This window comes from Asparagus officinalis, chromosome 10 (assembly GCF_001876935.1).
Source record: "Asparagus officinalis chromosome 10, Aspof.V1, whole genome shotgun sequence".
Classification (NCBI taxonomy): Eukaryota; Viridiplantae; Streptophyta; class Magnoliopsida; order Asparagales; family Asparagaceae; genus Asparagus; species Asparagus officinalis.
Window position 1 is genome coordinate 12969481 of NC_033803.1, and position 20331 is coordinate 12989811.

At 39.0% G+C, this 20331-nt stretch overlaps 2 protein-coding genes across 2 annotated transcripts; one reads left to right on the forward strand and one right to left on the reverse strand.

Moving 5' to 3' along the window:
• On the reverse strand, nt 471–7024 carry LOC109825018 (DEAD-box ATP-dependent RNA helicase 7-like). Its single transcript, XM_020391688.1, has 14 exons — nt 6384–7024; nt 5540–5674; nt 5300–5440; nt 5076–5187; nt 4166–4236; nt 3797–3951; nt 3592–3703; nt 3324–3425; nt 3012–3072; nt 2763–2934; nt 2579–2675; nt 2396–2490; nt 2104–2237; nt 471–822 (listed from the first exon to the last, which is right to left on the reverse strand). The coding sequence occupies exons 1-14, from the start codon at nt 6852–6854 to the stop codon at nt 602–604; spliced, it is 2079 nt and encodes a 692-aa protein (XP_020247277.1). The 5' UTR covers nt 6855–7024; the 3' UTR covers nt 471–601.
• On the forward strand, nt 7681–14447 carry LOC109826475 (protein SMG9-like). The gene is made up of 7 exons (XM_020393503.1): nt 7681–7753; nt 8508–8719; nt 11457–11565; nt 12259–12374; nt 13166–13285; nt 13404–13493; nt 14265–14447. Exons 1-7 carry the CDS (start codon nt 7681–7683, stop codon nt 14322–14324), a joined length of 780 nt encoding a protein of 259 aa, XP_020249092.1. The 3' UTR covers nt 14325–14447.

A 20331-nucleotide genomic window follows, 5' to 3' on the forward strand; every position in this document is an offset into this window, starting at 1 on the left:
CATTTGCGCCGGTAAATCTCTTGTATTATTTGCCCAGGTGCGAATAGACCCCTCACTGAACTTTTTCAACATTTTTAAGAGAAAAGGCTGGCAATTTAGGGTCTATTAAAACCAATAGAACTATGGAGGGTCCATGGTCTATCCACCTCCTCAAAACCTTTTTGATTCTTTTAAGAGCAAGAAAATTAACACTTTTAAGAGTGAAAAAATAAAAATACGTCAGGAGGTCTACCCACACAAAGAGAGCTACAGGGGCTTTATTTGCAATTGGTCAATAGTGCAAGGGGTCTATCAATAATTAACACTACAAAAAATGATTAACCCTTTCTTGCAGATATGTGCAAGACCATATTATGAATTACCCAAAAATATCATTTTTGTTAACTCAGTAAAGGGAAAGCATAAGAAAAGATAAATCATTCGTTTCCTTTCATTAAATAAACGTAAAAAATTGCCGAGCACAAAACAAGTACACTCAATGCACTATAAATTCCCCGCACTACCACACTTTGTCGAATAATTAATTAATTTGATCGTCGTCTCGAGAATAATAACTCAAAATTACAATTACATCAAGAATATTTTTAACTCTTTCATAAAATTAATTCCTCCTGCCGAATCTACTGCCACCTCGGCTACCACCACGACCCCCTCCACTAGAGAACCCACCTCTTCTACCACCACCGGAGAACCGATTGCCACCACCTCCACCTCTCCTGTTACCACCTCCAAATCTCCCTCGACTATTTGACTGCTCTTTTTCTTGCAAGGGTGGCAAAGTCTTCAATACCTCAACGGTCACCATGTCTGCATTTTCTTGACCTGATATCAAATCAACACCAGAACCAAATTTTTACACCGAATTTTATTAGAAATCAAGGGTGCAGACATATATCTAGCTTTTAATTGCTAAAACCTAGTGCTTTCTTGGTATCAAAAAGAAATATGCCCAAAATTGACACCTTCCCATTTCTTGCTACCAAATTAAACTAGAGACAATCCAGCCGTTGTTGGTAATTTATCAGACAAAAATTGTGATCTTAATTTTTAATTACAAAGAGATGCACAGTAAGCCCTGGCTTACAAGCAGGATGATGATGATGTCCTTTTAAACAACAATGCGTATTATATATGAGAAAAGCGCTTAAACAATTTACCAACAGAGGCAGCTTTAATTGACATTATCAGCAAAACAGTTTTAACCTCAATGACAACAAAGATTTAAGTTCATACTTTATCATTCAATTTGTCATGATTTATTTGATTAGTTCCTCTAAAACAAAGTGACATTCTACAAGTAAAAATGTAATAATTTATTATTATGGGGTAATTCCCAAGCATAGAAGAGAGAGACTTCAGCAAAAGGCATTTACAAAGAAAGACAGAAACCGAAGGCTAGAAACTGAGGTAGATGACCATAACAAATACTTACATACTGAATGAGAAAACCCCTGATAAATAGCATTTCAACAGAGGCAGCTTTATTTGCACTATCAGCAACAGTTTCATATTTAATGGTAACAAAAATTAAATTTCGTACATAAAAAAGGGTTAAAAATATCATATTTATTTGATTAGTTTCTCCAAAATAAAGTGGTGCATTAAAACTAATATATGATTGCCATCATTTTCGGGATATACGCATATAGTTTAAAACAACTGTGCATTGCCCACCAAAAAATAACATGCACACGTACACGCACACACAGAAAGGAAGGAGCCCGAGGGAGTTGGGGGATGGACAGTTGGGCATGCCATCATGAGCAAGAAGCATTTGAAAAGCAAAAATATAAAACAAAGGCTGGTAGATGAATGCAAAGAGAGATGAGCAAGGGTTCGAGGCGAAGAGCATTGTGGAGAGAGCGGTGAAAAGATTTAGCAATAAATAGAGAACAAAGCATGAGAGTCCACAATCTTACTTATCGAAGTTCATTGTGAAAGGCTCCCACAAAAGCAACGGCCATGATATATCTCATCCATACATAATATCATGTAACATTAATAAATTTTTCTGCAGCTTTAAATGGGTAACCAGTCTGAAAAATACATCTTAATTGGTGATTGAGACTACCTTAACACAGTTAATATCAGAAATAAGCATACCTTCGAGAAACAGGCTCAAATCATCCGCAGGCACATCAAACACTGCGCCCATTCCGTCAGCTGTTAAAGAAAGATTCTTCACACCTTCAACCTTCTCCACAGGCAAGAACCTCTTCATGGTGCTGAATGCAAATCTGGCGACAACAACTTCAATAAGCAATCGTATATAATAACGATAATAAGATGACCAACAATGTACACTTGGCACATTAACACAGGAAATAGATGAAAGAAGCAATGCACATCAAAATTGAATTCACTGAAATGAGAAATTTTAAGGCCACGTGCTTACGTGGGTGTGTAAAAGGGCTTCCCTGACTGAAGAAGTACAGTTACATAATTTTCCATAGATGAAAGAATTGATCTCTTCTTTATGTCAGTATATCCCTGCAAAAGAAGTAAAAGCTCAAATGTAAGTGGTTGAATTCACGCATCCAAACTCCTCCCAACTGAGAAAAAAAGAATTAGAACACACCGCAGATTTTGCAAGTGCTTTAGCAAGTAGATCTACTGCTGATATCCCAGAGGAACTCAACAGTTGCTCAGCTTGTTGGCGGAAAACTGGGATCACACTGCAATACAATGCGGACTCAAAAATCAAATCAACAGCCAGAGTTTATTTTAACGAGACTAGTTCTCCATTGTAGACGTGAGCAAACCTGTCAGATACACTAGAAATAGCATCGGCTGCTTCAGAACCAGCTGATTCAGCTACATCAGCAGGCTGGGGAGCAGAAATGTGTTCAAATTTAACACCAGATTCTTTTTCTATTCTGAAAATACTACGTGAAAATTTGGGTTCATACAGAAGGACAGCAACTCCAGTATTGCCTGAATGTATATATTTCACAGTGAGTGAAGCAAAATTAACATAAAAAGAGAATAGTACTAAACCATTTTTAACCTACCAGCTCTTCCAGTGCGCCCTGACCGATGGATATAAGCTTCAACATCTCGTGGAGGCTCACACTGCAGAATATGACAACAGGTAAGCCCAAAAAAATTGACAGAGACACCACAAACTTAATGGAAAAGCCATCTTCATGTGGCAAAAGCAAAATATGAAGTTAATTAAAAACCTGAACATCAGCTGGGCATAAATGTTGTCACACTGCCGAATGTGACAACAATTAAGCCCATAAAATTTGACAGACAACACAAACTGATTGGAAAAGCTATCTTCATCTGGCAAAATATGAAGTTAATTCAAATATTAAAACCTGGATAATCAGCTGGACATCATTGATATCCAAGCCCCGTGCAGCCACATTAGTCGCCACCAAAACTAGGAATCTGCCTGACCTGAATCCAGCAAGTATGACCTGAATGATGTCAAACATTAGTTTAAAATAAAAGGCAGATATATTTACTACATATAATGCTGAGTACAAGAAAATATGCTTCCATTAGCTGATAATATGAAATTCTTGCTATGCATATAGAACCCAATTTATAACAATGTGACGTTATCCACTTCACCATACTTACTTCTCGTTGGGCCTGCGCTATATCCCCGTGGAGAGCCCGTGCTCCAGGTAACAGTCCAGAAAGTTGAGATGCGGATTCTTTTGTCTCTGTGAAAATAATAGTACGACCTCCTCTGTATCAAAACAGTCGCACAGATAAAATTTTAGAAATTCATAGGTAAAAAAACATAGAATGCAAAGGAAAGATGTTCAGAAAAGTAACAGACCGACTATAACAGCGAATGACATCAGGAATAAGTTGAGGACGTGCTGCATGAGAACAGGGTAGGACAAGATGTCTAACACTGGCACTAGCCTTCAGTTTCTCATTGCCAACAAGATCTATAGTTTTCTTATCAGCTTTTAAAAACCTTGCAGAGATCTGGTAACATTTTAGAGAGACCAATCAGCTTCTAAAAACCTTGCTCAAATCAAGTAATTACTTAATAGAGGAGACAGGAAGAAGGGCTTGCTGATTAAAAAGCAGATATGATGGGAAGATGACAGAAGAAATGAAAGACACAAAATGTGCTTCTATAATAGCAAACAATTTAAACAGATCAAATGGAAGTATTGTAGAGTTATGAGACTGAGACCTTCTTGACCCAGTCAGGCAATGTTGCACTGAAGAGAAGTGTCTGGACCTTGGTTACATCCTCAACCTTGCCTGTAAATTCAGACAGAGAGAATCTAATCAGAGTTACAATCTAAGTGGGCATATAGATGCACTGACCATCTTTTCCAAACTATACACAAAGGAGCGGCAATAGATATATTTCATGAGTATGCTGGTAAAAGTAACCAGGCACAATCGCAGAAAGTTAAGTAACAACGAGTCGGAATATTCAGTCACAACTTTTACACCAACTGGACTGGCTTATAACCATTAATAAGTGTAAAGAATTCTGCTAAGCCACTATAAAATAATAAATTGAAGCCAATATAAGACCATATGAAAGGAAACCACCACATGCAAGCATGCTGATCTTTGAAGATATTAATGTTTTCATAATAAATAAATAAATAAAAGTGTTCTTCTCACTTGGGAGTTATCGCTTTGGGATGGAAAAGGCTCAAATAAATAGCGACACTTAGTAGAACAAATATTTGCCAACTACTTTAGCATCTACCATCTCGCTACTAAAATCTATGCTGAATTGGAAAATGTGAAAGAGAGAGAACCATATATAAAGATACAAAAAAAATCTTGTTTGTAACTTTTGATTCTGAGGCACAAAAATAGATCCCTTAAATGATGGTCCCTGCTAAGAAGCATCATTCTTCTTTGTTTTTAAACAAAAACAGAAAATAAAAAAATTACATAGAAAAACTATGTCTTGTGTCTCTAGATGAGAAAAATATTGTGAAATGGAAAATGCAATCATTAAAGAGGATTGCAGTCATCAGAATATGTAGAGGAAATACAACTAGTGAACTAATACTTTTGCTCTTTTTTTGACCAAATCAAAATGAAGACAAGCATATAACTGAGTATGCACTTCATACCAAGAATAAACTCAACATCATCAACAAAGCCCATGTTAAGCATTTCATCAGCTTCATCAAGGACCCGGAATTTCAACGTCTTTAAGTCAAGAGAATTCCTCTCTATAAGATCCTGCACAAGAGGAACACAAATAACATCAATGCTAATTCAAAAGGATTTAATCCTTTGAAGCTAACAATGCAAAAAAAAAGGTACCAACTCCAGAAAATATAGAGAAATGTACCTTCACCCGACCAGGTGTTCCAATTATTATATCAACCCCCCGCTTCAATGCATGTTCTTGGTCACGCATGGAAGCCCCTCCATAGACACAGCAGGCGGACAACCCCACTGCCCCGCCGTAGAACTCAAAGTCAACATGTACCTGAAAGTAAAATGGTCATGATTGTGAATAGTATAGATTCCAGATGTACTTAATCATCCATCAGAAGATTAAAGAAAACATGTCAAATTCAGACGTTACCTGTTTTGCAAGCTCCCTTGTAGGTAGAAGCACCAAAACGCTAGGGGTCCTACCATAGCCAGTCTTCCTTGAAGCTTTAAAAGGCCCGTTTGTTAAAGACTCCAATAAGGGCAACACAAACGCTAATGTTTTTCCCTGTACAAACCGTAACAAAGTTTAAGCATCTAATAAACACTAAAACAGCTACCAATATGAATTAGGGAATAAACCACTACGGATCAAACCTATAATACTTTATACAGTGACAATCAGATCAACTCATACACGTTCATACAAGAGTAAGTAACTACATGTTGAAATATCAATACTTATAAAAGCTATTCTTTTGCTGTATAACTTCAAGATATAGTAAGACAATCCCATCCATATCAATAGAATAAAGACTAGAGATCAATGCAACAGCATTGCTGCAGAACAAGTAAAAAAATGCCGAATATATGACCACTAAAAGCAGAGACAAATCAAAAATGACAGTTTTGAACAAAACCAAATGCAATTATCTGAATAAACATCCTGTAGTATACAATCTCTTATTCAAAGAACCAAAAGACAGCAATGGAGCAGGATTACAGTAGCAAATCAATGTGCATAATTGAAACTGAAACCCCATATGTACTTGTAATCAACATCAACGATTCACGTTTAATTTATGCCAACATTTGAATCACCAAAACTGACAGCCGTGTTTGTTATGAACATAATTTTTTCCTAACTTACAATTAGCCTTCGTGTCCTACCAATTATTACCTCAAATGTACCATAACTATAGCTAATTAGCATTAAAAAATAAAATGTGACATCATATCAATCCCCAAAATAATAAAAAGAACAGATTTATCATTACCTGACCAGTCCGAGCCCGGCCAACCAAATCAGACCCATCATGGACCAAATTAAACGTCATCGCCTGGATCGGAAACAAAGCCTCAATCCCCTTCGACTTCAATTTCGCCTTCACCGCCTCCGATATCCTAAACTTGGACAAAGAATTAGGGTTCTCGTCCTCAACAACCTTAGCCTTCTTCAAATTCGACCCATCGCTCAGCTCCTTGGTCTCCTCGTCTTCGTCATCATCATCAGCCTTCCTCTTCTTCTTCTTACTCTTCTTCTCGCTCTTCTCCGTCTCGTCCTCCGACGAATCCAGTTTCTTCTTCTCCTTCTTCTTCTTCTTCTCGGACTTCAGCTCCTCGATCGCGTGCCCGTTCTCGGTGTCGAGATCCATGGACTCGATCTTCTTCGACTTCTTCTTGATCTTTTTGGAGTCGGTGAGATCGGGGGAGGCTGAGAGAGGATCGGAGACGGCGAGTGAAGGCATTTGGAGTTAGGGTTACGGTTTTCGAAATAGCTGAGGTTGGGGTTAGGGTGTTTTTTAACGGCGGAGCCTCACCTGCGAAAAAATTGGAGCGGGGAGGAAAGAGGGAGAGAGAGAGTTAGGGTTTTGGTTTATATATAGGGGTTAACATTTGGAGGCTGGGGAAGTTTGGAGGAAGGAAACCCTAGCAGACTTCGCGCGTGCGAGTTTGAGAAGCGGCCGAGATATTTTCTCATGTTATTGGGCTTTGGGGGATGGGCCATTGTGGACTAGAAGAAGATGGGCTTGGTCTGGTGGGTGCAATGCCAGAAGCCCAAAATTAATGCGCTGTCCTTTAATAAAGGAATCTTGTATCCCGCCCCCTCTGACAAACTTTTCCTTCTTCCGGTCACCTTCACGAAAGTCATGCGCGCAAAAGCTTTTGATCCTACTTTTCTTTCTTCTAAACCCCTCCCTGTTTAAGGTAACTTATAGTCCCAAATTGCTGTCATCTTTAACTTCTTTTCCTCCTCCCTCTTAGAATGTTGTTCGGGTGGAACATTGTTCATGCAAATATCTCTTGTTTGATTAATAATACTTTCATTTAATACTGATATGTTTGTGAGATAATACTTCATGTATAGACACGGGTAGAAACTAGTTATGGTTCAAATCGATGCAAAAAATAACACGAATGTTGATTTCAGCCTTTGAACCATTAATTGTCGAGAGGTACCATTGATGATCAAGCAAGTCATCGGTAGACTACAGGAAAGAATCGGAGAAAGAAAATCAGAAATCGGACAATCGATGGTCTACAGTCCACCATCGATGATCGTAGGGACCATCGATGGACTACAGTCAACAATATGGAGATATTCAGAAATCAGAATTTACACAATGGATGGACTACATCGATGATTGTATCCCACAATCGATGGTTATGACATGTTTTGGCAGATTTTCAGATTTAATTTTAGTGTTAGTTGATTGATTTGATCTCCTATTGGAACTCAGATTTTAATATTCTCTTTCCTATCTTATTAAGGCTTATTTAAGAGGAGTCGAAGAACATAATTAAAAAAGAAATTTGAGGAGGCAAATATACAAAAAGGAGAGATCTTTGTTCTAAGGTTTGAGAGAGAGAGAGCACTGCTAGAAAATGAACTATTGCCGACGGAACTTTAGCGACGAAAAATTCTGTCGCTATAAGTCATGTTATAGCGACGAAATTTACCGTCGCTAATTTTCCGTCGGCAAAAGAGTTATGCCGACGGAAATTTCAATATTAACGACGGAAAATTTCCGTCGCCATTAATTTCCCGACAGAAATTTTCTGTCGGAAAATTTCCGTCGCTAAAAGGGATTTTAGCGACGGAAATTTCCGTCGCTAAAACTTTTTTTTTGGGCGCGGGCGTTTTTCTCTCCGTTCTCCCCAAAAAATTCATCCCACCGCCAAAAATTCATCCCCGAAAATTTCGTCCCACTGCCAAAAACTTCATCCCAAAAATTTCGTCACCCTCTCAAATCCCTAATCCCCTCCACCCCTCACCCTCTTCGTTGTCATCTCCTTCGACCGAGTACCGCGAGAGAAGCAGTAGGAGGAATGGCGGGAGCTCCGCCATCATCGTCCTCCTCCTCCTCCTCTTCCTCATCGGCGAACCCATCACCCATCAGGTCTTCCCCCGCCTCCGCCGCCTCCGAAGATCCTCCTTGCAAAACCCTCGCCGGTCCCCGCGGCCGCCCAGGACTCTTCCTCCGCCGGAGCTCCTCCGCCCTCCTCCGTCCCCAGTGGCTTTTTACTTCGGTCCTCTCGCAACGCTCCTCAACCAGGATCCCTAAATCTCTTCTCGGATACTTGGGAGTTCCACACTGAGAGAATCCTACCGGTGAGCTGTTCTGTCTTGTTAAAACCTAGAAATTGGCTTTTTAAACCCTAGAAATTGACTGAAGGGGGAAATTTTGGGGGTTTTATGATTTTTTTTGGATTCTTTGGTTGCAGTTTTTGATAGACAACACTGATTTCAATGTTGTTGGGATTATTGGGCCAACCGGAGTAAGCAAGTCGACTATTTTGAATGAGCTTTATGGATTTGATGGAAGCTCTCCTGGTAAATTGATCTATTTGATTTTCAAAATCCATTCTTTTTTTCATAATGTTCACTTTTGTGTTGATTACTTGCTCATTTTTTAAAAAGATTTTTTTAATAAATTAGTTTGCTATATTTTCTCCGATAATTAGATGCCTAGTTGAGATTCCACCATGGTGATTTTGACCTAGAATATTTTGTTTAAGGAACATTGAATATGCACTATATATATATACTTTAAGTGGTTCCTCATAATTTTACATGCTTATTAAAGCAGTAGCTTCTTAAAGCAGTAGCTTCTCAAAGCAATAGCTTCTTATACCATGAGATGATAAAACAATTATGCTCATGTTGACTCATATGGATATTAATTTGGTGCATTCAATTTGTCAGCATGAGACATTTGATTTATTAGTGTTCTAACGTTTCTTTACATGCTTTAGACAAGATAACTGTTGTAGACGAAAGCACTGCGTCATAGTCAAATACGTTAATTGTCCAAAAGTCATGTAAATACACAATTGCATGTGCATATTTTTCTAAACATACTCTACTTTGACATATAAAGTAATGCATGTTTAGTCATTGTCCTTAAAAGAAAGAATTGCTTTACTAGAATGATTGGTAAATAATAGCTTAGCGTTTTGTAAATTTCAGACACGAGTGGACACATGTATTGTATTTGGTCTGTCTCATGGAACTATCCTACATAACATAGGTTTCTGATCAGGAAGCTGACTAAAATTAGTTTGCTCCTAGGAATGCTTCCGCCTTTTGCAACGCAGTCTGAAGAAACCATAGCCATGGCAAAACATTGTACTGCTGGGGTTGAGCTGAGGGTTTCTTCTGAAAGGCTAATCCTCCTTGATGCTGATTCATTTATATTTGTGAATATTTATGGGCAAAGTAACTTTATATTGTAAATTCATTGTGGTCTTAATTGGGTGATGCAGCTCAGTTGTCATGATGTCTCTCTTGCCATGAAGGCTGTTTTTGATCGGTTCCAATCTGTTATAATTACTTCTGGAACTCTGAGCCTGATCGATCTGTATCCTCGATTGTTAAATTTCAGTCCTGTGATTAGTCGGAGTTTTACAATGTCTTTGACCAGAGACTGTATATGCCCCATGGTTCTTACTCGCGGAAGGTATTGATTGATCAAAGCTTGATTGATCAAAGCAAACAATCTTATGTAGACTATAAGTTTATACAGTTGCACAGTCCTATTCTTGCTCATATATATGAGGCTTCAATATCTCTTATGAAGGTAAGCACACATACAAGAGGAACATAATATGCAAGTATTTTTTATTGTTGACTATTTGCTCTATTGGAAAGCTTTATTAAGGTGGGATTACATGCATTTATCTGATCAGTAATATTTTATTCAGGTGACCGAAGAGATGAAGAATGAGCAATAGCACTTGAAAAGTATGTTAAGACTATGGATTCTTTGACACTGAAGTTACTACAAGAGATGTTATGCATGGAATTTCTAGTGATGTTGCCCAAATTCAAGAAGTCATGGGGAAAATGTTAAGCTTCATATTTCTTTTTGGTTTCTGTTTTTCTTTGACCGAGTTTAGTTGGTAAGATACTGTTATGTTGATTTTTATAATATGATGATGACTTGCAATGGTTGATTGAGAATGCAAATTCACTGTTATTTTAGCTAGAATACATTAAAATAATAATGTTTTTCTAAGAAATGAATTATGTATTGATTGAGTCCGTAGTATATTGTCTTCTCAAAAAGTTTAATAGCAAATTGTTATTTTCTTGAGTTGTTCCTTATATTTGAGAAGCAACTAATCACACATTACAAGAAAGTAATATGACCTATTAATTTGATAACCTTCAAGGTTCTGACGCATCATTATTTGCTAACTAACTACTATCTTGTATAAGTTTAGTTCTACAAGGTACAATTTATTTGTTTGGAATGATAAGGACTAAATACTGTATTAATGATATCATTCAACATCGTAATAATTGATGGATGCCGCTCTTTTGTGAATAAAGCAATTAGGATCAATGATTCATATTGCCACAAATTGTCCTAAGTTTGGCCATATGGTGAGAATTGAAAGATATAGTCCTTGTTGTGTACGCCCCTAAACTGTCTTGTTGAATTCTCATTTGTCCTTAGCCTGATGCTTTAGCATTCCCATTAAAAACACATAAATTATTATAATCGATTTGAACTAAGTGTTGTACATCATTAAGTATGTGGGTTAAGCTTTACTTATTTAAGCAGAAGAGAGAAGAAAAGACATCGTTTTAAAGTTTTACTCGGCTCTTTCCATTAATTCTCTTTTAACTTTGACCTCTAGATAGTTTAAAGAGAACCTAAGGCCGGCTTGACTCATACTCAATTGACTAATGTAAAGCCGGCTGGTGAAAGTGTTTTCTGTTGCCTATGCTTGTAAAATAAATAAAACCTTTAAAAATGTATCATGTAGCATTAATTAGTTGGATGTTTCCTACATCCAGTGTGCTTATGAAGCATACACTTTTTTGGATTCTTTGGTTGCAGTTTTTGACAGACAACACTGATTTCAATGTTGTTGGGATTATTGGGCCAACCGGAGTGGGCAAGTCGACTATTTTGAATGAGCTTTATGGATTTGATGGAAGCTCTCCTGGTATATTGATCTATTTGATTTTCAAAATCCATTCTTTTTTTCATAATGTTCACTTTTGTGTTGATTACTTGCTCATTTTTTAAAAAGATTTTTTTAATAAATTAGTTTGCTATATTTTCTCCGATAATTAGATGCCTAGTTGAGATTCCACCATGGTGATTTTGACCTAGAATATTTTGTTTAAGGAACATTGAATATGCACTATATATATATGTACTTTAAAGCAGTAGCTTCTTAAAGCAATAGCTTCTTATACCATGAGATGATAAAACAATTATGCTCATGTTGACTCATATGGATATTAATTTGGTGCATTCAATTTGTCAGCATGAGACATTTGATTTATTAGTGTTCTAACGTTTCTTTACATGCTTTAGACAAGATAACTGTTGTAGACGAAAGCACTGCGTCATAGTCAAATACGTTAATTGTCCAAAAGTCATGTAAATACACAATTGCATGTGCATATTTTTCTAAACATACTCTACTTTGACATATAAAGTAATGCATGTTTAGTCATTGTCCTTAAAAGAAAGAATTACTTTACTAGAATGATTGGTAAATAATAGCTTAGCGTTTTGTAAATTTCAGACACGAGTGGACACATGTATTGTATTTGGTCTGTCTCATGGAACTATCCTACATAACATAGGTTTCTGATCAGGAAGCTGACTAAAATTAGTTTGCTCCTAGGAATGCTTCGGCCTTTTGCAACACAGTCTGAAGAAACCATAGCCATGGCAAAACATTGTACTGCTGGGGTTGAGCTGAGGGTTTCTTCTGAAAGGCTAATCCTCCTTGATGCTCAGGTTTGTACTAGAATTGCTCACTTGTTATGTTTTTGTTGTATTGTAGAAACTCGATACTATAATTGATCAGTTAATGTAATTTTAATTTCTTGCATTTGTTATTAGTGATGAGGTGGTCATCTACTTTTCCTAGTGAATTTATTATGCATTTTTATCTTGAAGCATTTTCTTAATATGGAGGATTCTCCAGGAAACCTATAAGATAAACGAGCATCAAATATCTTCAACAAACATATTTTGATTGGGCGCTCCAATCTTTGCACGACAGTCCTTCTAATCTACCAACTATACTAATTCGCTGCATAGTTGTTGGTAAATGATTGACAAAATTTGATAGTTAATTCTCAGTAAGTAGCCAGATCACCAGTATCGTGATTGTAGTAAAGTAAACTATTGTCTCAAAAACTTAGGCAAGAAGAAGGTTTGTAAAATATTGAAGGTTTATTATAGGTATAGATACCTTCTATTGCAATTTATACTTATGCCATGTTCTTAGTCCTGAGCGAGATTTATCGTTTTTTTCATTCTTAAGTGGAAACTCCTTATCATTCACAGACATGATAAGTCTAGAAAATGGAATATGCTCAAAACTCAACCTATGTTGTAGACTATAGCCTATGTGGTGTACATTTTCCTTCTTTCGTAATAACCAGACATTACAATTTACTGAGAAACATTTTTCTGTCCGGAAGACACTTTTCATTATCTTTTTGTCTAAATTGTCAATGTAATAGCATTGTTTTGTATTTTATTGCTTCTAGTTGTAAGAGCTAATATCATTGTGTGCTCAGCCATTGTTCAGCCCTTCTGTTTTAGTTGATATGATGAGACCTGATGGTTTATCTACAATTTATGTACTTAATGGAGAGTCCCTATCAGCAGATCTCGCTCATGAATTGTTGGGAATTCAGGTGATCATTTGAATAGAAGCGAGTTTCTTTACACCCTTATGTTACAGAAGGTTCTTGGCTTCATGATATCTGATCAGAGCAATTTTCTCTTTTCTTGTAATGCAAGGAACCGTTGTAGATTGGTGTTTTCCTACTATCTGTCTGCAACGTGCTGCTGGTTGCATCAGAGGGAATTTATGATTTTGGCATGTGGAAGTTGATGCTGACAGTACGCCCTAGAGCTAAAAAAAACCCCTGATCTTTATATTTCAGTCACATCTTTCTGCTTAAATTGCAATCCCATCTATCTATGCATGCATGTGCTTCATGCCCAAACAGTTGGATATCCATATGCTTAATTTGATAACCTTCAAGGTTCTGACGCATCATTATTTGCTAACTAACTACTATCTTGTATAAGTTTAGCTCTACAAGGTACAATTTATTTGTTTGGAATGATAAGGACTAAATATTGTATTAATGATATCATTCAACATCGTAATAATTGATGGATGCCGCTCTTTAGTGAATAAAGCAATTAGGATCAATGATTCATATTGCCACAAATTGTCCTAAGTTTGGCCATGTGGTGACAATTGAAAGATAGTCCATGTTGTGGTGCTGTGTTGTGTTGTGGTGGGCGTTATTTGATTGGTTGGTGTTAGGTTTGGTCATGGTGGAGGAGGGGGAGGTGTAGGGATTGGGTGGTGGTGGTGGTGATGTAGGGGGAGGGGGTGGTTGGTGTGGAGTGTGGTGGGTAGGTGGGTGGTGGCTTTGGTCGTGGTTGAGGAGGGAGGGGGTGCAGATTTGGTGCGTGTACGCGTGCGTGCGTATACGCGTGCATGCGTGTATATAAGAATATGTGCGTGCTTATAATACATAAGAATATGTCATGATACTCTCTTCGAAACATATAATATATAAGAATATATCATGATACTCTCTTATTGCTATACTTGCATTTCATGCCATGTTGTTAACGTTTGTTTTATATTTACAGGCTTGGACTTCTAGACAAGGTGGAGCTGGTGATGAGGATGATGATGATCAAAAGGACTGATTTTTTTTTACCTTTGAAAACAATGAGTGTGTGCTGTATAAACAATATTTATCATGGTGTGTGTTGTATAAATAATTTTAATTATGTTGGGATATTTTTATTAAAATATTTGTGTTATATATGTGTGGGAATGAATATTATATTGTTGATTGAATAGGGTTTTAAATTCATTATATTATTGTACAGGTTTTTTAATTTTCAAAATAATTTTTAAAAAAATATTGGAAATATTTAGCCACGGATTAGCCGTCGCTATAGACCCTTTTAGCGACAGAAAACATACACGAGACATGATAATAGCGGCAGAATATCCGTCGCTAAAGTTTTTGTTTTTTAGCGACGGATTTTCTGTCGCTAAAAGTTACATTGGCGACGGATTTTCCATCGCTAATGTCACTTTTAGCGACGGAAATTTTTTCCCCTTTTTTTAAAAAAAAAATAGAACGACGGATTTTCTGTTGCTAATTATCCGTCGCTGATTTTTAGCGACGGATTATCCGTCACTAAAAGTTGTTTTATCTACCCTCAATATACTGACGGTATTTTGGCGACGGAATTTATTTTTTTCCGTCGCTAAAAGATTTAGCGACGGATTTTTGACTTTTAGCGACGGATTTGTCCGTCGCTAAAAGTCCTGTTTATAGTAGTGGAGAGAGAGTTAGTTGATCTAATCCTCTGAGCCTCATTCAACTTATTCTTTGTGTGCTTTTCATCGGAGTTCGATTCAGCAAGAAGGAGTGCCCTACGCTTACATCGCTACACCGCTTCTTCACGGATCTTTATCTTCATCAATTTCAAGAACGATTTAATAAAATGTTGTAAGATTGTTCTTTTCGTATTTTAATTGTTTTGGTTGGTTGTATCCAAACATGTAAGTTTGATGGCGTACTCAAGCCAGAGTAATTGATGGTTAGCGTACTCAAGCCAGGGTAATTGAGGGCTTAGCTAGCTAGGACTAGGTTTCTTCTGGTCATTGTAAAGAGTTGGTCAGACGACTGAGTTTGGGTAGATTTCAGGGTGCGGTCTTTGAAGCCTACTGAATCGGGTTGTGATTCAGATGAACTCTTGTCATCTTGAGGAAACCTATTCACAAGAAGAAAGAGTGGACATATGATTTTGATCCAAACCACTACAAAAATCTTGTGTGTTCCTGTATTAGTTTGGTTTTAGTTTTTCACTTACTATATTTCAACTGCTTATTCTGAGTTAGTCAAAATTATGTAGCAATCATATTCACCCCTTTAAACTTGTATCCCAGTTCTAACAAGTAGTATATTTCTGCCACCTCCTTCTCTATTTCGACCAGCGCCATAGCGCGGTCCCTCTCCTGGAGAGCCTCCTCCATTCTCCTGGCCTTCCTCTCACTCTCCTCAAGCTCCCTCCTGAGCCTATTGACCTCGGAAGCGTCTGGGGCTGGCATCTCAGCAACCTGCTCCGAGTCAACCCCTCTGTCGGTCCTCAGAGAAGTAACCTCCCCTAGAAGCTTGAGATATGCGATCCAAACCCGCTCCATCCGGTCGTATAACTCTGTCTCCACCAACGCGCCTCGAATCAAGTAGTTGTGGAGGCTTAGTTGGAGACCGACATCAGGAACCTCTTATAAAAACTCATCATCTCGAGGAAATCAGAACTGCTCGACTGCCTTCGACTAAGTCCGGCGAGAGCCCAGGAAAATCCCCCTGACGTCGAGATGGTGATCAGGCTCGAAGAGCTGCTCTAGGTCGGGCTCCTGCTCATATCAAGAGCCGACCCCTTTAGTCTCGATGAGGTATTGCCTCATCCTCTCCCATTCTTCTTCTCTGATGTCAATGACGCAGTGAGGAAAGGGATATTCTAGCCCTTCGGGTGGCACCGGGTTGTCTAGTAGGTGCTCGACTCAACGAGAGCCAGCATACGCCTTGATCTGATCAAGCGCATTTCTCTCGACGACGGACCACTCGCCCTCCAGGGGCGCCTCCCTCCTTATATCGAGCCAGTTCGAGCAGCTCAACTCCAGGTCGTCCACCATGACCTAGATGAACTTCTCCTTCCAGTCCTTGTGCGAATCTAGAAGGCTAGTTATGAGCCTGAACTTACCCCACCATTTGGAAATGGTAGTGGGGGTTCAATTTGGTTCACCTTCACTTTCATTAGGTGGCCCAAGACCCGTAAGGACGGTTTTATTCCTAGCCGGTGGCAAATCACCACAAACGCCACCAAAGTGTAGGCGTAAAAAAATGCTAAAAGATATCCAAATACAGCTCAAGAGGAGATCATTAAAAAAATCAAAAGAATATAGATATGAATTGTCTCGCCAGCGAGACAGTGTTTACTGTCTCGCAGCGAGACAGTCTTTTACTGTCTCTGTCTCGCGGGCCGAGACAGCAAACACTGTCTCGCCCGCCGAGACAGCAAACACTGTCTCGGCAGCCGAGATAGCAAATGCTGTCTCGCGAGCATATTTCCTCTAACTGTTCCTGGAGGCTATAAATACCCGCTGAGATCGATTTTTTGAGGGGCTGATCATTTTTTAGCATTTTGGAGCAAACACAACAGAGTTCCTGAGCTTCTGGCAATTCCTTGAGATTCGAGCTTTGACTTGATCTTAAGAAGAGTGATCGTCTTACTTTGATAAGATCTTCACTTCAAATTCCTATTTCGATAAACGAAGGAAGAATCACTTAACCCCTCACGATTCAATCAGAATCTATGATTTGGTGGTCCACGAGTCAAAGCGCTCCCGGCACAGGCAAAGATCCCACGCAAGCAGCGATCCAAACAACGATCCTGCGTTTGTTTCTAAAAAGTTATAATTTTCATTTTGTTGTGTAAAAGAAATCTTATAAAAAGGCTATTTCTTTTTGAATTTATTGTAATCGATCGAAGATATAATGAATTCTACAGCAAGAGCAACTTTTGACCCAAACAAACTGGCGACCACAGTGGGAGCCAACAGTTTCGCTGCCGAGACCGTCGTGTCGCAGCCGATCAAGATTTGGTTGAGTCCATGGTTGAATATGAATTCGACCAAGCAAAGTTTGAGGAATATCTGTCATCCTCGTCCTTAAAGTTTTCCTCGCCTCACAAATGCAGGAAAATTTCGTCTTCTAAGAAGGTTTTTAAGTTTTCGACTCCGTCGAACATTACAAATGAAGACTCTCGCCTGATTGTTGTTGAGAATTCTACTCGCAACATCTCTGCTCACGATGACTCTTATCTAGTTAAAGAGTCATCGAATCAAAGCCCACCGGTGCTGACGAAGAGAGCTCGTCAGAGACAGCGCCAGCGCCGTGTTCGACAATTGGCTAAGGCCTTGGAACAAACCGACGGAGTTCGTTATTATACGGACTTAGAGTCGAGGAAACAACAAGTGGTTTGTTCAACTCAACGACAAACTACTCACATTTCTGCACAACTCACGATGGAGGAATGGACTCTCGTCAAAAGGGCTCGGTCAACCCTCAAAGAACGTATACAAAAGCGTCGTGCAAACGCTGCTCATGCCCGTGCTCTCTTACAACAAAAACGAGAAAGAAACAAGGAGATGGTGGCCAAAGAACCACCAAAACTCTGCAAAGTTTGGATTCCAAAGTCTGGAGTTGTACAAAATCAGCATTCGGAGCCCGTTAAGACTCCACACCCACAAGGGGTGGTTCTAAACGTGTGACTTCTGAAATAACCTTGGATCGCTCAAAGGCAACAATAATTTGTCCTAAGAATGCCAACAAGGTTTTACACCCCCAGAAGAAGACGTGTTCACCAAAAGACATCATTATGCCTGGGAGGTCATACCAATAGACGATAGGATTTTTCGGCAATCATACCGATGAATCGTACTATCAAGCTGTGGATTTGAATAGATTTCGAAAGAGAATTATTCGAGAAATAAACTCTTATTGTTCCTGTGCTCGACTTATAAGAGCAGCATTGTCGGAATGTGACTACTCCAAACGAGAAGCCATCCCACGAAGAGCCTCGGTATTCCACAGTCTTTTCACCAAAATATCGAAGCCTAAGCCGAGACATTTCCGCAAGAGAAGATCAGCTGTCCAAGATGACGAATTCTCTGAAGTCACCATCAACATGGCTGATAAAGGAAAATCTAAGCGGCATTCAAGTGAATCAAATCCTGACTTTTTCCCGAGAGGAAAAGTCAATTCAAGAATTGCCCAACAGATGTCCCGACTCTAGTTAAGAGCCATCAGACATAGGGACTACAAGAGAATGCATGAAGGAAAGTCATCAGAGGATGAGCTCTCGGACACTTGTTCTGCGATCGCTTCAGATGATACAATATCTAGTACAGGGCAAACCAGAGAAGTACTCACAATCACCTCTGATCAGTTCGCTCAAATACTTCAAGAAGCTCTAGCCAAACAACGTGAAGAAATTAGAGCTGAGATGAAGACAGAGATGGAGTTAGCTATCCAACAAATGAGAGAATTGCTAGCTCAACAGCCTTAATCTCCTGAGTCCAGTCAGCGAGCCGAATCCAGCCGCCACACTCAGAATGTTGTAAATGATAGTGATCCAGAAGTGGATGAAGTCATTACGGCTGATCTCCTCCCAATAGCAATAACGCTGGGGGTGGTTTAACAGATCCTCCCAATAACGATATTGGTGGTGGTTCAATAGCACCTCTTACAGGGGTTGGTCTAATCATTCTCCTCAACGTCACGCGAATGAAGACATAAACGATGACGGGAAAATAAAAGAGCTTGAAAACAAAGTCAATGCTTTGATGACGGCTCAAGAAGTAAAGAAAACGGGTATTCCGTGTCCCTATCCAAGAGAATGGGATTCAATACCGTACCCAGCAAAATTCAATTTGATTAACTTCACACCGTTCGACGGGAAAAGCTCGCCTACTCAACACTTGATTTATTTCAAGTCTCATTTGGGCATGATCTCTGGAAACGATGCTTTAATGGTCCGGTCATTCGTTGGCACCCTTCGTAGGCCCGCCTTCGATTGGTATCGACGTCTCAAGCTAGGGAGCGTCAATTGCTGGGATGACATGGAAAGTTTGTTCCTCAGCAATTTCTTCGATGATGACACCGAAGTGTCAATCAGAACCCTTTTAGATGAGAAGCAAAAAGACGGAGAGTCAGTCGACAATTTTGTCAAACGCTTCCGTAACAAAGCAATGAATTGCAGAGATCCTATTACAGAGGAGTTTATCCTGTAAACATGCCACAATAATCTCTCCATCGATGTCCTGGAAGCCCTGGGGGTCGTACCATCCAAAACTTGGAAAGAGTTAAAATTACGTGGCAAACAAGCTGAACACTTTCTTAAAAGAAAGAAAGTTAAGAGAGGTCAACCGACGACATCCGCAATTCCTGTGAACGCAACTCTCGATCCGAGGTTCTAAAAGGAGTATTCTTTCGAAGATGATGAAGCTCCAGCCATCTTGAAATACCTCCTCGCCAACGACAAGATCGAGCTACCACCTATTAAAGATCAGGAGGGAGCTAAAAGGATTACGGATCCAAACTACTGTGCGTACCACAGAAGGGTTCTTCATCCCATCGAGATTTGCTTTGGACTGAAAAACAAAATCCAAGCCTTAATTGACTCCGGTGTCATAACAGCGGAACAAGCCAAGTAAAGACGACTCTAACTCCATTGGGTGCACGAGTATAAACTGTTTCCCCTCACTCCAAAGAGTATATGAGTATAAACTGCTTCTCGATACTCCAATAGGTATATGAGTCTAAACTGTTTCCCACTCTTGACGGGAAGTTCCTGGAGAATTTTTACATGTAATATTCTTAAGGATAACCCGATCATGTAACTCAACATGATGTTAGACCCAGCTTCGCGAAGAAAGCTGGGGGTGGATGATTCATGTAACGGGAAGTTCTCGTAAGAATTCTATATGTAGTTTTCTTAGGGATAACCCGATCATTACAAACAAAGTGATAAACACTACATCCCCACGGTGATTTCTGAATACTCTTTTGCTGAGATGAGATTCGATCACCTCTTTAGATCAATCTTCCCTCACAAACCCCTATTTGGTCAA